Here is a 14,014-nt window from a genome sequence, read left to right on the forward strand (position 1 = left end):
TAGGAAAAAGTGTGAGAGTGACCACCAAAAATTTTGTCCTGAGAACCTCTGATCTAATATGATGTGCCCACATGACTGTCCTGGATGGGGAACAATAGGGTTTGGCTAGCTGATCTTTGTGCTCCTTCAGCTTGGGGGACAGTTGCATTTAAGTGCCACATAACTAGTCCAGTAAGCCCTTTGTAAACTTTTTAGAAAGCTGTCTTCTTTATGGCTAATTTTGTCATTTCTTTGACCCGAGTTCAGCAAAGCACTTAGGCATTTAAGTAGGTACTTAAGTGCTTTGCTAAATGAGGCATTTATACCACACTTATCCAAGACATCCTGAAGGTGTAAATTTTTAACAATGAGAGTAATTAACTATTGAAACAATTTACCAAGACTCATGGTGGATTCTCCATCACTGGCAATTTTTAAATGAAGCACTGGATATTTTTTTTAAATGATCTGCTCTGGGAATTAGTTTGGGGAAGTTCTATGGCCAGTGTTACACAGGAAATCTGCCTAGATGATCACAGTGATCTCGTCATCAATTCCAGGGCCAGAAGGGACCATTGTGATCATCTGGTCCAACCTCCTGTATAACACAGGCTGTAGGACTTCTCCAAAATCTGTGGTTTCAGAGTAGCAGCCGTGTTAGTCTGTCTCCAAAAAGGAAAAGGAGTACTTGTGGCACCTTAGAGACTAACAGATTTATTTGAGCATAAGCTTTCGTGAGCTACAGCTCACTTCATCAGATGCATGTACCCAATGAAGTGAGCTGTAGCTCACGAAAGCTTATGCTCAAATAAATCTGTTAGTCTCTAAGGTGCCACAAGTACTCCTTTTCTTTTTCCAAAATCTGTCTCTCATCTTAGTATCCCACAGTCATCCTCTGTGCCTTTGTTCCATGTTGATGACTCACTTGATTCTTTAGCTGCTCGACTCCTTGCCCTCACCTCATTTTACCTGCAGCACTGGATCAGCTCTCCCATTGACCATAATGGCCACCCTAAATCTTGCCACTTTTTCTTGCATAACTTCTCTAAGACCCAGACTTTGCTGTCTTGCCTCATTTATATCCATTCAGAACGCTTGCTGGAAACATCAATTTTCAGACTCACTGCTATTTCTTCTCTACACCACATCAAATGCAATCTACTTATCTTCACTTCACCACCTATAATCTGTCTCCTCTACTACCAATGATGCCAGCATTCATTGTCCATTTGTTAGCCCAAATATGCTTATTTGAAAATTTTTCTCTCATGCTGCACCATATGCCTCGGAGAACTTCCCCTTAAACATCTACAAAGCCACCTCGTTGTCCCCTTGCCAATCCTTCCTTAAAACTCTGTTCTGTCATGATGCCTGCAAAAAACTTGACAGTGGTTAGGTAGCTGATGTACTGTGACCACTGCTTAACTTAGCAACCATTACTGTCTCATTGTTTCCTTGTGCTCCCTATTTGTATCCATCTGCTGTACCTTGTCCTGTACTTAGATTGTAAACTGTTGGTGGCAGGGACAGCCTTTTTGTTATGTAGTTATAAAGTGCCTGCAGTGTGGCTCTGATCTAAAACGAGTTACAAATGACTACAAAAAATATCAAGTTAGAAGTTCACTTTAGTCATCTGCTCATGTGTTCAAAATGATATACAAAGGACAGTTTAGCTATAAAAAGATCTTTATTTGTCTCTATGAGAAAGAATCAATCAGTTCACAAAAATTTCTTCAGTTAAGTCCAAATGTATTCAACTAGGAAAGGGGCTGCCAAACTTCATGCAATATATCTGATTTTGAGCTGTAAGTTTATATGAGCTGGAGCACCAAGTCCTGGTGAGATCTGTGTTGAAATAGAAGGCGCTTCTGGGTATCTGAAACTGTATGTGAAAGATATGACTAATTAGGCCTCCTCTATGTCTGTCCCAGAGCAATGACAGCAGCAGAATTGCTTCCTTGGGGTTATCTATCCTTTTTTCATAGGTCATCCGTCCTGTTTGAAGTTCTCTCCAGAGCTAACAGTTCGAGTGAAGGCCTTACGATGGCAGTGCATTGAGTGCAAAACTTGCAGCTCCTGTCGAGATCAGGGCAAAAATGCAGTGAGTACTTCTGGAACCAAACATTTACAGCTTCTGCTTGGCTTATCTTTGGTTACCTAGTGAGACTCAGAACTAACCAGTACTCTGTACATTTATGGTTGGGAACTTGACGTAGCCTGTCTGGGGTCAGTGGCAACTGAGAGCTGGACCTGGTGCAGTCCTCTGACGTGAAGCTAACTAGAGCTGTCTGTCTTTTTCGCAGGATAATATGCTATTTTGTGACTCATGTGACCGAGGTTTTCACATGGAGTGCTGTGACCCACCTCTCACCAGGATGCCGAAAGGTGAGGATTCTGTGTAACAAATGGGGGAATTAAAAGAGATGTTGGGAGAGAGGCAAATTGAAAGTATTGGCATATCAGAAAATAAGAGAATTCCCGTCTCCTCCTTACCCACTCATTGCACCACTCATCTCACTCATTGCACCACTTTTCCAGTATTAAAAGCCATAGAGTGAGGAGAGCATGTACTTTCCATGTAACCTTCAGATGAGAATCCTTTATTCTCTTCCTTTTCTACTTTCAATAGAAAGAATCAAAATGTTAAATTCCTGGTTTAAAAGTTTTCAGAGGTCTGAGGGGATGGAGGTTATGGTAGCAGATTATCATTATCAACTTCTTTGGGTGAGTGAGTAGCTTTGTGTAGAAGAAAAAAACTGATATGCAGTCCTTCAAGTGGCAGCAGATATTTCTGTTTGTGCAGTTAGTAGCTCCTGGAGCATAAGCTCAATTTATTCTGTTCTTCTCGTACCTCAAAGGCCATGTATAAGGGAAGTCTATATCGAAGTCTTCCCACATGGTGTGGTGATGTCTCCACCTAGTTTGGAGGCACTATCCTTAAGTAAAGTAGGAACTCATTCAATGGATTTCCTTCTGTACTATTCTTCTGATAATCTGATGCCTGGGCTCCTCTATGCTTGCAGGAAGCATGCTTAAAAACTTACCTATAGAGCCTTTCTGGAGTGAGTGCTTCCACTAAGGCAGGATTTGAGTTTAGGTTGCTAGGACAGAAAGATAGTTTTCTTACAACCTTATAGTAATGGGGGTCTGTCAGACTGTTCTTCACTCCATCTGGAGGGGACCTTTCTTGCCTCTGTTTTTTCTTTCATCCTGTGATGAGGCTTTGTGTCTTACAGGTATGTGGATATGTCAGATATGCCGGCCACGGAAGAAAGGAAGAAAACTTTTACACAAGAAGGCAGCACAGATAAAACGACGCTATGCCAACCCAATAGGACGTCCCAAAAACAGGTTAAAGAACCAAAACACAGCGTAAGTTGCTTTAAGGAGAAAAAGAAAGTAGGGGCAGGGGAGGGGGAATAAATGGGACTTCTGTGCAGGGCTTAGTGTCCTACTTAAGGTGAATATCTCTAGCCCTGGTCTATGCTAGGAACTTACATTGGTATAGCTATGTCTCAGGGGTGTTAAAAAATCCATACTCCTGAGAGATGTAGCTATACCAACCTAACCCCTGCCCTAAATTGATGGAAGAATTCTTTTGTCAAACTAGTTACAACCTCTCAGGGAGGTGAATTACCTACGTCGACAGGAGAATCCCTCCCATCTGTGTAGGTAGTGTCTACACTGAAGCACTACAGTGGCACGGCTGCAGTTGTGCCACAGTAACATTTTAAGTGTAGGCATACCCTTAGTACATAATTTTTTTCACAGTACTAATATTAACTGTTTTATACAGAATTTGATTTCTCAGACTACTGTGTACAGTCAAGGAGTGTTGGGGCATTTGTTCAGTTCTTTCTCCCTTTGCTGTAACTAGAGGTTTAGATTTAAAGTATTTAACCCTTGTTACTTCAGACTAGCTTTGCTGGTTTACAGCAAGACTCTATTGCAGCAAGGCACCGCTCCTGTCAACGTAGGCTAGTTGCACTCTAGTCCTCAGGAAATATTGGTAGGAGTTAGAAAAGTTGTAGATTACATACACTGCAACAATGAATGAGAAATCTGAAACAGAAGTTGCTGAATGTGAGCAACCCATTAAAATGATATTTTGTGAGGGTCTTAAAGGGGCACTGATGTTTAGGTCAGTGGAGGGAGCATTCTCTTTTGTTCCTTCATTGTAGTGGGGAGTTCTACAACATATAATGGGCTTAGATGAGACCACTCTTAAACCTAATAGAGTACAAGAAAGGCAGGTCATGTGTATTTCACAGTTTCATGACTGCAGACTTAGTTGCAACATTCAGATACCAAGCTTGCATTTAAAAAAACATGTTTCTTGCCCCTATGAGTATGTCCACACAGCAAAATAAAACCTGCGCCTGACCCATGCCAACCATCTCTGGCTTGGGCTGCGGGGATGTTTAACAGCTGTGTAGACTACCAGGCTCGGGCTGGAGCCCAGGCTCTCGGACCTTGGAGGAGGGGACCAGACAGGGAGGAGGTAGGCAATGAAATAGCCCTGCAGCCAGAGCCCCATGAGCCCGAGTTGGCTGGCACAGCCCAGCCACGAGTTTTTCTTTGCTGTGTAGACATACCATTAGGTTGCAAAGTAAACCTGTGAAGAAAATAGCAGTTGTTTCATTGATGTCTGCCTGAGTCAACAGATATTCTGAAACAACAGCTCGGAGAAGCATGAACTGTCTTATCCGTTTCAATGGGTTTTTAAGCCTAAAACCTAAAAGATGACAGTTTAAATCTCAACATTCTTAATTTTTTCACTGGTGATTGTTTTAGCAGAAACAGCCAGCTAATGTGCATATCCCACAGTCCTTAATTGTTCGCTCAGCTGTCAAAGCCTTCAGCTTCTTCCTGATGGTTTCTACAATGCAGGTGTGCTGGCAATATAAAATCTTTGGCATATCAGAAAATGAAGATGTGGGGACAGCATAAATAAACTGACTTTAACATGAACATTACTAATACTGTGGCTGCAGTACAGATTGTATAATTCAATTTCACTTTTCATTCAGTAAAAACCTACATTTTTATATTTAAATAATCTGCTAGAGAGTTTCCAGTAAGCAGGAATAGTCTAGGATTTTGCTGTGGAACTTAGGCCCAGACTGTCATGCAGTAAACAGGGCTTTATTGAATTGTGCAGTTGATGTCTAGATACCGTGGTGATTGGCGTGGTACATAGATGTTAAACCAGTTTATTACCTTACCTAAATCTCTCTCTCTCTCTCTCTCTCTCTCTCTGCCACATCTACTGTCTGGCCCTTTTTTCGCCTCCTGGTTCTTTAGATCGAAAGGCCCCTTCAGTAAAGTTCGAACTGGCCCTGGTCGGGGCCGGAAGCGCAAGATCACTCTATCCAGCCAGTCAGCGTCATCGGCAGAAGGAGGATACCTGGAACGGATAGATGCCCTGGACTTCTACAGAGACAGCAGCACCACCTTGAAATTTAACAAGAAAACCAAAGGGCTCATTGATGGCCTTACCAAATTCTTCACCCCCTCCCCTGATGGGCGGAAAGCCCGAGGGGAAATGGTGGACTATTCTCAGCAATATAGGATCAGGAAAAAGGGCACCAGAAGATCTAGCACTTCAGACTGGCCCACAGGTAAAGGATCTGTCCCCTTGTCAGTCAAGGCAGCCTCTTTTAAGCCAGGAAAGGGTTCACTGAGGTAGAAGATATTGAACAGAGCTGGTAGATGGTAGAAATTTGATCTAGAGAGTAACAGATTCAAGTGCAAAAATGAATTGGACATCATAATAGAGTGACAAAGTGGGTGAGGTAATATCTTTTATAGGACCAGTTTCTGTTGGTGAGAGAGACAAGCTTTTGAGCTTACACAGAGCTCTCCTTTAGGAAACGTACTCAGTGTCACAGCTAAATACAAGATGGAACAGATTGTTTAGCATAAGTAGTTAAGACATATTTCAAGGGACTGTTCAAGGTGAAGTGGCCAGTTAACACCTTTCCAGTCATAGCGGGGACAGGTGAGGAAGCGGGAAGGGAAGGGGTTAAGTGGGTTATAGATTGTTGTAATAAACCAACAAGAGGGAGGGATAGCGCAGTGGTTTGAGCATTGGCCTGCTAAACCCAGGGTTGTGAGTTCAATCCTTGAGGGGGCCATTTGGGGCAAAAATTGGGGGTTGGTCCTGCTTTGAGCAGGGGGTTGGACTAGATGATCTCCTGAGGTCCCTTCCAACCCTGATATTCTATGATTCAGGGGGTAGCCATGTTAGTCTGTATCCACAAAAACAACAGATTATGCCCAAATAAATCTGTTAGTCTTTAAGGTGCCACCGGACTCCTTGTTGTTTTCATAAATCCAGTGTCTCTGTTGTTGTTTTTAGTATCGAGCAATGTTATGAATTTAAGGTCCCAGGCTTGTCTTTTGAAGGTGTTATGCAGGTTCCCCCTGTTTTTTTGTTTGCTTTTTGTTTTTGTTTTCCTTTCCATCCTATGACTGGAGAGGTGTTAATGGGCCACTTCACCTTGAATGGTCCTTTGGCATGTGTGTTAACTGCTTGTGCTAAACAATCTGTTCCACCTTGTATTTAGCTGTGACGCAGAGTACATTTCCCAAACCTGAAGAAGAGCTCTGTGTAAGCTCGAAAGCTTGCCTATCTCACCAACAGAGGTTGGTGCAATAAAATGTATTACTTCACGGCTACAACACTGCAATGATACCATGATAGAATAGCAAGTTGGAGAATGGAAGATACGTATGTGTGTATGTATATGTGTATATATAGATATAAGCATAGAAGGTCATAGATAGATAGATAGATACAGTTCCAGTCCAAAAGGAAGGGGCTAAGGGTGGCCTGAGAAATCTGTAAAGTCATGTCAAATATTGTTTGGGAAAAGTGAGTGACTCGGAGGCCAGGGCTAACTTAATAAAAGTTTTCTTATAAATAGGGAGGTGAAAGTATGAAACAGGGAACAACTAAAAACAAACTTGTATGATAGAAAGAACCCTTGTGAGTTTCTTTTGTGTGGCATATGTAGAAGGTATGTACTATTCTGGAATATGAGAGGTTCTGCTTTGAGTAGTCCTGGACACATTCTTACATGCCACTAGATGGCACTCTGGAGGGCATTAACTCTCCTCACTCTAAGAAAAGGAGGACTTGTGGCACCTTAGGGACTAACAAATTTATTTGAGCATAAGCTTTTGTGAGCTACAGCTCACTGAAACCTGTCATCTCCTCACTCCGTCTCCAAGTTTCAAGCACTTTTTTCAGCTAAAGAATGCTGTCTGGGTTGCAAATCAAGTGACAGTGTTTATGCTCTTTTCAGTCTTGTGTAATTTCCTGTATTATATGTCAAGTAATATCCCCTTTTCCAAAGCACCAGAAACCAATAAGATGATTGATCACTTAGTCACTGATAACTTTAACTGCCCCTGTATAACCAATGGATAATATTCAGCAATGCCATGCAGGAAATCTGTCTTTAGAAATAATTATTAATATGGATACAGTTTTGTCACAGTAAAATTAAGCAAAATTCACAGAACAGTCATGGCGGGGGAAAAAAGGACAAAATCAGGATATGGTCCCAGCAGGGCTGAAGACGAAGCCAGAGCCCCACCATGCAAGGCGCTGACAGCCAGAGCTGAAGAAGTCATGGAGATCTGTTAAAGTCATGGAATCCGTGACCTCTGTGACCAAATTGTATCCTTAATTATGAACATCAGACTGGTTGACTTTGGAAGTGTAAAATGGGCACTTGATGGTTGTGGGATGGGATGAAGTGCTGTAATCTCCACCACTCTCAAATAATCCCCAGCAAGCAGGCTGTCAAATTGCTGATGTGGCTGCAGGGACGGTTACTTGAATATTGAGCCAAGAATGTTGTAGCTCTGTGGAGTTCAAGTGCCTTCTCTGGGGCTGGTGAAAAGATGGGAAAAGATGCAAGAGCCTTACAGTTTTCACTCAGATTTTTCATAAAGTGGAATATCTTTTCTGGTGGTTGAGAGGTATATAGCCCAGTCTGTTCTGGGAGGGGCAGAAAAAGCCCATGTTTGTTTGACTGGATCCCTGCTTACCAGACATAAAGCAGTAAGCCATATGTAATTTCCTTTGTTTCTGAATTCTCATTGTGTGCATGTCATTATAACAACATGAAAACTTAAGAGACCAGCTATTTAACCAGGTCCAGTATGTTTGCATTATCTCTTTCAGGGCCATTGATCCAAAACTATCTATTCCTGTATGGTCTCAAACATCAGAAACGTGGCAAAGTGACTAAGGCTATGTCTACACTAGAAACCTTACAGCAGCACAGCTGTACTGCTGCAGCTGCACCGCTGTAAGGTCTCCTGTGTAGCCGCACTATGCCAACTGTAGAGAGAGCTCTCTGGGCGGCATAATTAAACCACCCCCAGCAAGCAGCGGTAGCTATATCAGCAGGAGAGTGTCTCCTTCCACATTGCTGCTTCTGTCAGTGTAACTTATGTTGGTCAGGGGTGTCTTTTTTCACGCCCCTGAGCAACCTATGTTTTACTGACAAAAATGCTTGTGTAGACATAGCCTAAATGCAGCTGAGCCTCTTCTTACTAGAATGCACTTATAGCTTTGCTAATGATCAGTGAGAAATTTCTCTCTCATTCACAGACAATCAGGATGGCTGGGATGGAAAACAAGAAAATGAGGAGCGGCTTCTTGGGAGCCAGGATGTCATGACTGAAAAAGATATGGAGTTGTTCCAAGATATTCAGGAGCAAGCGCTGCAGGTAAAGTCAAACTGTTAGTGTCTGGGAAATCTTAAACCTGTGCTATAAATATAAACGGAGAGAAAAAGAACTCCTACTGCTGAATCAGTCTGTCAGAGCAGCTAATTGCCCTATCCCCCTTTCTGAGAGAATGCATAGTAATGGGTAGTTGATTCAAGGATGCTGAACGTTGTGACTGATTAGCTTCACAAATTGCAAAAAGTTCATGAGAAGAAGAGGTTTATGTTCTAAAATAATATATGTTAATCATGCACCTTTGACCATCTTACATGCCCTCTGTCCACTCAGTAGTGCACACCTCCTGAGACTTATTCTAACATTCTAAGATCCAGCAATCATTAAAAAACAACCACCACCTGTAAGGTAAATGTTCTCTTCCCCAAATAAGGAAATCCTCCCTTCCCCTTAAACACTCCCTCCCCAAAAACAAACAAACAAACAGACAGAACACCCACAGAAAACAAAACAAAAAAGCGTCTGCCTGAAGCCCAACATGGTCAAGATTCAGCTGTAGTCCAGTGACCACATTTTTGATAAAATCTGATATTTCAGATCTTGCAGTGCAGAAATCAGAAATATTTTGGCATCGAAAAGGAGAGATCATCATAGCTTCTATTTTTGGAAGATTTTGAGATATTGGACTTAAAAATCATTACATTTTTATTGACAGGTTTCAGAGTAGCAGCCATGTTAGTCTGTATCCGCAAAAACAAAAGGAGTACTTGTGGCACCTTAGAGACTAATGTTAGTCTCTAAGGTGCCACAAGAACTCCTTTTCTTTTTACGTTTTTATTGTTGTATATAGTGTAGTTGTAGCCATGTTGGTCTCAGGATATGAAAGAGACAAGGTGGATGAGGTAATGTCTTTTATTGGACCAACTTCTGTTGGTGAGAGAGCCAAGCTTTCATGCTTACACAGAGCTTCTGAAGAAAAGTTGTGTGTAAGCTCAAAAGCTTGTTCCTCTCACCAACAGAAGTTGGTCCAATGAAAGATATTACCTTACTCACCTTGTCTCTCCAATGATATTTTTAGGTATTTTTGGTCAAACTGAGAAAGATCCCATTCAGAGTGAGTGAGAGACGGATATAAAAAAATATAAGCAATGTCTGTTTTATACTGTAGAACAATCTTGTGTGGAATATCTGTGAACATTTTAGTAGTATTTTTCCTGCACGTCCCCATCTTCATTCTCTGCAAAATTTGAGATCTGGGCCTAAGGAAATAGAAAATCTATACTAAGTGCTTTGGGGGTTTGTATCTGTCAGGCACTGCCCTGCCCTAGAATCATAGAATCATAGAATATCAGGGTTGGAAGGGACCTCAGGAGGTCATCTAGTCCAACCCCCTGCTCAAAAGCAGGACCCATCCCCAATTAAATCATCCCAGCCAGGGCTTTGTCAAGCCTGACCTTAAAAACTTCTAAGGAAGGAGATTCCACCACCTCCCTAGGCAACGCATTCCAGTGTTTCACCACCCTCCTAGTGAAAAAGTTTTTCCTAATATCCAACCTAAACCTCCCCCACTGCAACTTGAGACCATTACTCCTTGTCCTGTCCTCTTCCACCACTGAGAATAGTCTAGAACCATCCTCTCTGGAACTACCTCTCAGGTAGTTGAAAGCAGCTATCAAATCCCCCCTCATTCTTCTCTTCTGCAGACTAAACAATCCCAGTTCCCTCAGCCTCTCCTCATAACTCATGTGTTCCAGACCCCTAATCATTTTTGTTGCCCTTCGCTGGACTCTCTCCAATTTATCCACGTCCTTCTTGTAGTGTGGGGCCCAAAACTGGACACAGTACTCCAGATGAGGCCTCACCAATGTCGAATAGAGGGGGACGATCACGTCCCTCGATCTGCTCGCTATGCCCCTACTTATACATCCCAAAATGCCTTTGGCCTTCTTGGCAACAAGGGCACACTGCTGGCTCATATCCAGCTTCTCGTCCACTGTCACCCCTAGGTCCTTTTCCGCAGAACTGCTGCCTAGCCATTCGGTCCCTAGTCTGTAGCTGTGCAGTGGGTTCTTCCGTCCTAAGTGCAGGACCCTGCACTTATCCTTATTGAACCTCATCAGATTTCTTTTGGCCCAATCCTCCAATTTGTCTAGGTCCCTCTGTATCCTATCCCTGCCCTCCAGCATATCTACCACTCCTCCCAGTTTAGTATCATCCGCAAATTTGCTGAGAGTGCAATCCACACCATCCTCCAGATCATTGATGAAGATATTGAACAAAACCGGCCCCAGGACCGACCCCTGGGGCACTCCACTTGACACCGGCTGCCAACTAGACATGGAGCCATTGATCACTACCCGTTGAGCCCGACAATCTAGCCAACTTTCTACCCACCTTACAGTGCATTCATCCCGCCCATATTTCCTTAACTTGCTGACAAGAATACTGTGGGAGACCGTGTCAAAAGCTTTGCTAAAGTCAAGATACAATACATCCACTGCTTTCCCTTCATCCACAGAACCAGTAATCTCATCATAGAAGGCGATTAGATTAGTCAGGCATGACCTATCTGATTAGTTCAGGACCTCTGTCCACATATGCGGTTTGAAACTGAATGTAGTGCAGTTATTCCTATAGCATCATTCGTAAAGCTATGTTTTAGTCACAGGTGTTTTTAGTAAAAGTCATGGACAGGTCACGGGCAGTAAACAAAAATTCATAGCCCGTGACCTGTCCATGACTTGTACTATATACCCCTGACTAAATCTTGAGTGCTCTGGGGGTGGGGCACAGCCTGGGGGTACCGCTGCTGCATAGCGGAGGAGTTTGGGAAGGGTGGCAGGCTCCCTACCTGCCTCCACACGGCTCCCCGGAAGTAGCGACATGTCCCTCGGCTCCTAGGTGGAAGTATGGCCAGGAGGGCTCAGTGCACTGCCCCTGCCCTGAGTATCGGCTCCGCAGCTTCCATTGGCCAGGGTTCCCGGGGGTGCTGGGGCAGTGGTGCCTGGGAGCGGAGGCAACACGCAGAGCCGCCTGGCCGCTCCTTCGCCCCGGGATATGTTGCTGCTTCCAGGGAGCCCCCAAGGTAAGCGCCGCCCGGAGCCCTCATCCCCTCCCGTGCCCCATTCCACTGACCCAGCCTTGAGCCCCCTCCCACAGCCAAACTCTTGCTGTTGCTCGGGGAGCGGTGGCCCGAGACTGCCACAGCAGCAGCCGGTGTGGCTGGCCCAGGGGCTGCCTGAGCCTCACCAGCAGCTGCAGAAGTCCTGGAGGTCCCAGAAAGTCACAGAATCTGTGACTTCCATGACAGACTCACAGCCTTAATCATTAGGCATGCATAGCATTTTACAGGTAAACTGAAAGTACAGATTCTTGCCATGAGTAGCTTACAGTCTGTTAGACAAAGGTCAGATGGAGGCAGCAAACAAAATAGGGAAGGTTTCAGAGTAACAGCCGTGTTAGTCTGTATTCGCAAAAAGAAAAGGAGTACTTGTGGCACCTTAGAGACTAACCAATTTATTAGAGCATAAGCTTTCGTGAGCTACAGCTCACTTCCTCAGATGCATATCGTGGAAACTGCAGCAGGCTTTATATATACACAGAGAATATGAAACAATACCTCCTCCCACCCCACTGTCCTGCTGGTAATAGCTTATCTAAAGTGATCATCAGGTGGGCCATTTCCAGCACAAATCCAGGTTTTCTCACCCTCCACCCCCCCCACAAATTCACTCTCCTGCTGGTGATAGCCCATCCAAAGTGACAACTCTTTACACAATGTGCATGACAATCAAGTTGGGCTATTTCCTGCACAAATCCAGGTTTTCTCACATCCCCCCCACCCCCATACACACACAAACTCACTCTCCTGCTGGTAATAGCTCATCCAAACTGACCACTCCCCCAGATGTTCTGGTTTAACTTGGATTTAAACTTGGAGAGTGGTCAGTTTGGATGAGCTATTACCAGCAGGAGAGTGAGTTTGTGTGTGTATGGGGGTGGGGGGGATGTGAGAAAACCTGGATTTGTGCAGGAAATAGCCCAACTTGATTGTCATGCACATTGTGTAAAGAGTTGTCACTTTGGATGGGCTATCACCAGCAGGAGAGTGAATTTGTGGGGGGGGTGGAGGGTGAGAAAACCTGGATTTGTGCTGGAAATGGCCCACCTGATGATCACTTTAGATAAGCTATTACCAGCAGGACAGTGGGGTGGGAGGAGGTATTGTTTCATATTCTCTGTGTATATATAAAGCCTGCTGCAGTTTCCACGATATGCATCTGAGGAAGTGAGCTGTAGCTCACGAAAGCTTATGCTCTAATAAATTGGTTAGTCTCTAAGGTGCCAAAAATAGGGAAGGTGAGAGCTGCAGTAAAAGATTATAAAACACTTTTGATGCATACATCTCTTGTTGTTTATATTTTGTTTCATCTTTGAGGGAGCTAAAAATGCACTGAATTGGCAGGTCATAGGACATGAACATAAGAATACCGGTGAACAAGATGAGCAGTAGGTAACAATAGAGCTGTGGATGGCCTTGAAGGGTGTTGCATTAGAAGGGTCAGAGTAGAGCAGGACTGGTTGATGGGAGCTGTTGTATATTTGGACTGCCTAAACAGTAGCAATTTGGAGCCTAAATATTAGGAAGTGTATTGTATGGAGCCTCTAGCTTCCTTAGAATGGTATTCTGTAAGTAATTGCTCTGTTTCTGGCCCAGGGTGATGATAGAATCATAGATCTGTAGGACTGAAAGGGACCTTGAGAAGTCATCAAATCCAGCCCCTTGCGCTGAGGCAGGACCCAGTACACCTACACCATCCCTGACAGGTGTTTGTCCAACCTGTTCTTAAAAACCCTCCAACGATGGGGATTCTAAAACCTTTTTTGGAAACCTGTTCCAGAGATTAACTACTCTTACAGTTAGAAAGTTTTGCCTAATATCTAACCTAAATCACCCTTGCTGCAGATTCAACCCATTAGTTCTTGTCCTACATCAGTGGACATGGAGAACAAGTTATCCCCAACCTCTTATAACAGCCCTTAACATACCCATAGACTGTTATCAGGTCCATCTCAGTTGTCTTCTCTCAAGAATAAATATGCCTCATTTTTTTTAACCTTTCCTTATAGGTCAGGTTTTCTAAGCCTTTTATAGTTTTTGTTGTTCTCCTCTGGAGTCTCTCCAATTTGTCCATATCTTTCCTAAAGTGTGGTGCCTGGTATTGGACCCAATACTCCAACTGAGGCCTCACCAGTGCCAAGTAGAGCAGGACAATTACTTCCTGTGTCTTATGTTTACTCCTGTTAATGCTTCCCAAAATATTAGCCTTTT

At 43.6% G+C, this 14,014-nt stretch overlaps 1 protein-coding gene across 4 annotated transcripts in view; it reads left to right on the forward strand.

The window, feature by feature from the left end:
* Nucleotides 1–14,014, forward strand: part of KAT6A (lysine acetyltransferase 6A) — an 81,744-nt gene that overhangs the window by 34,087 nt on the left and 33,643 nt on the right. For 3 of the 4 annotated variants that reach the window (XM_073325198.1, XM_073325199.1, XM_073325197.1), the window contains 4 exons: nt 2,283–2,364; nt 3,216–3,351; nt 5,284–5,600; nt 8,609–8,727. In XM_073325198.1, coding sequence (XP_073181299.1) covers nt 2,289–2,364; nt 3,216–3,351; nt 5,284–5,600; nt 8,609–8,727 — 648 coding nt within the window. In that variant the 5' untranslated portion in view covers nt 2,283–2,288. Of the gene's footprint in view, nt 1–1,964; nt 2,081–2,282; nt 2,365–3,215; nt 3,352–5,283; nt 5,601–8,608; nt 8,728–14,014 lie in introns of all 4 variants that reach the window. The other variant, XM_073325195.1, reaches the window with a different exon arrangement.

Source organism: Lepidochelys kempii, chromosome 26 (genome assembly GCF_965140265.1).
Source record: "Lepidochelys kempii isolate rLepKem1 chromosome 26, rLepKem1.hap2, whole genome shotgun sequence".
NCBI classification, from domain to species: domain Eukaryota; kingdom Metazoa; phylum Chordata; order Testudines; family Cheloniidae; genus Lepidochelys; species Lepidochelys kempii.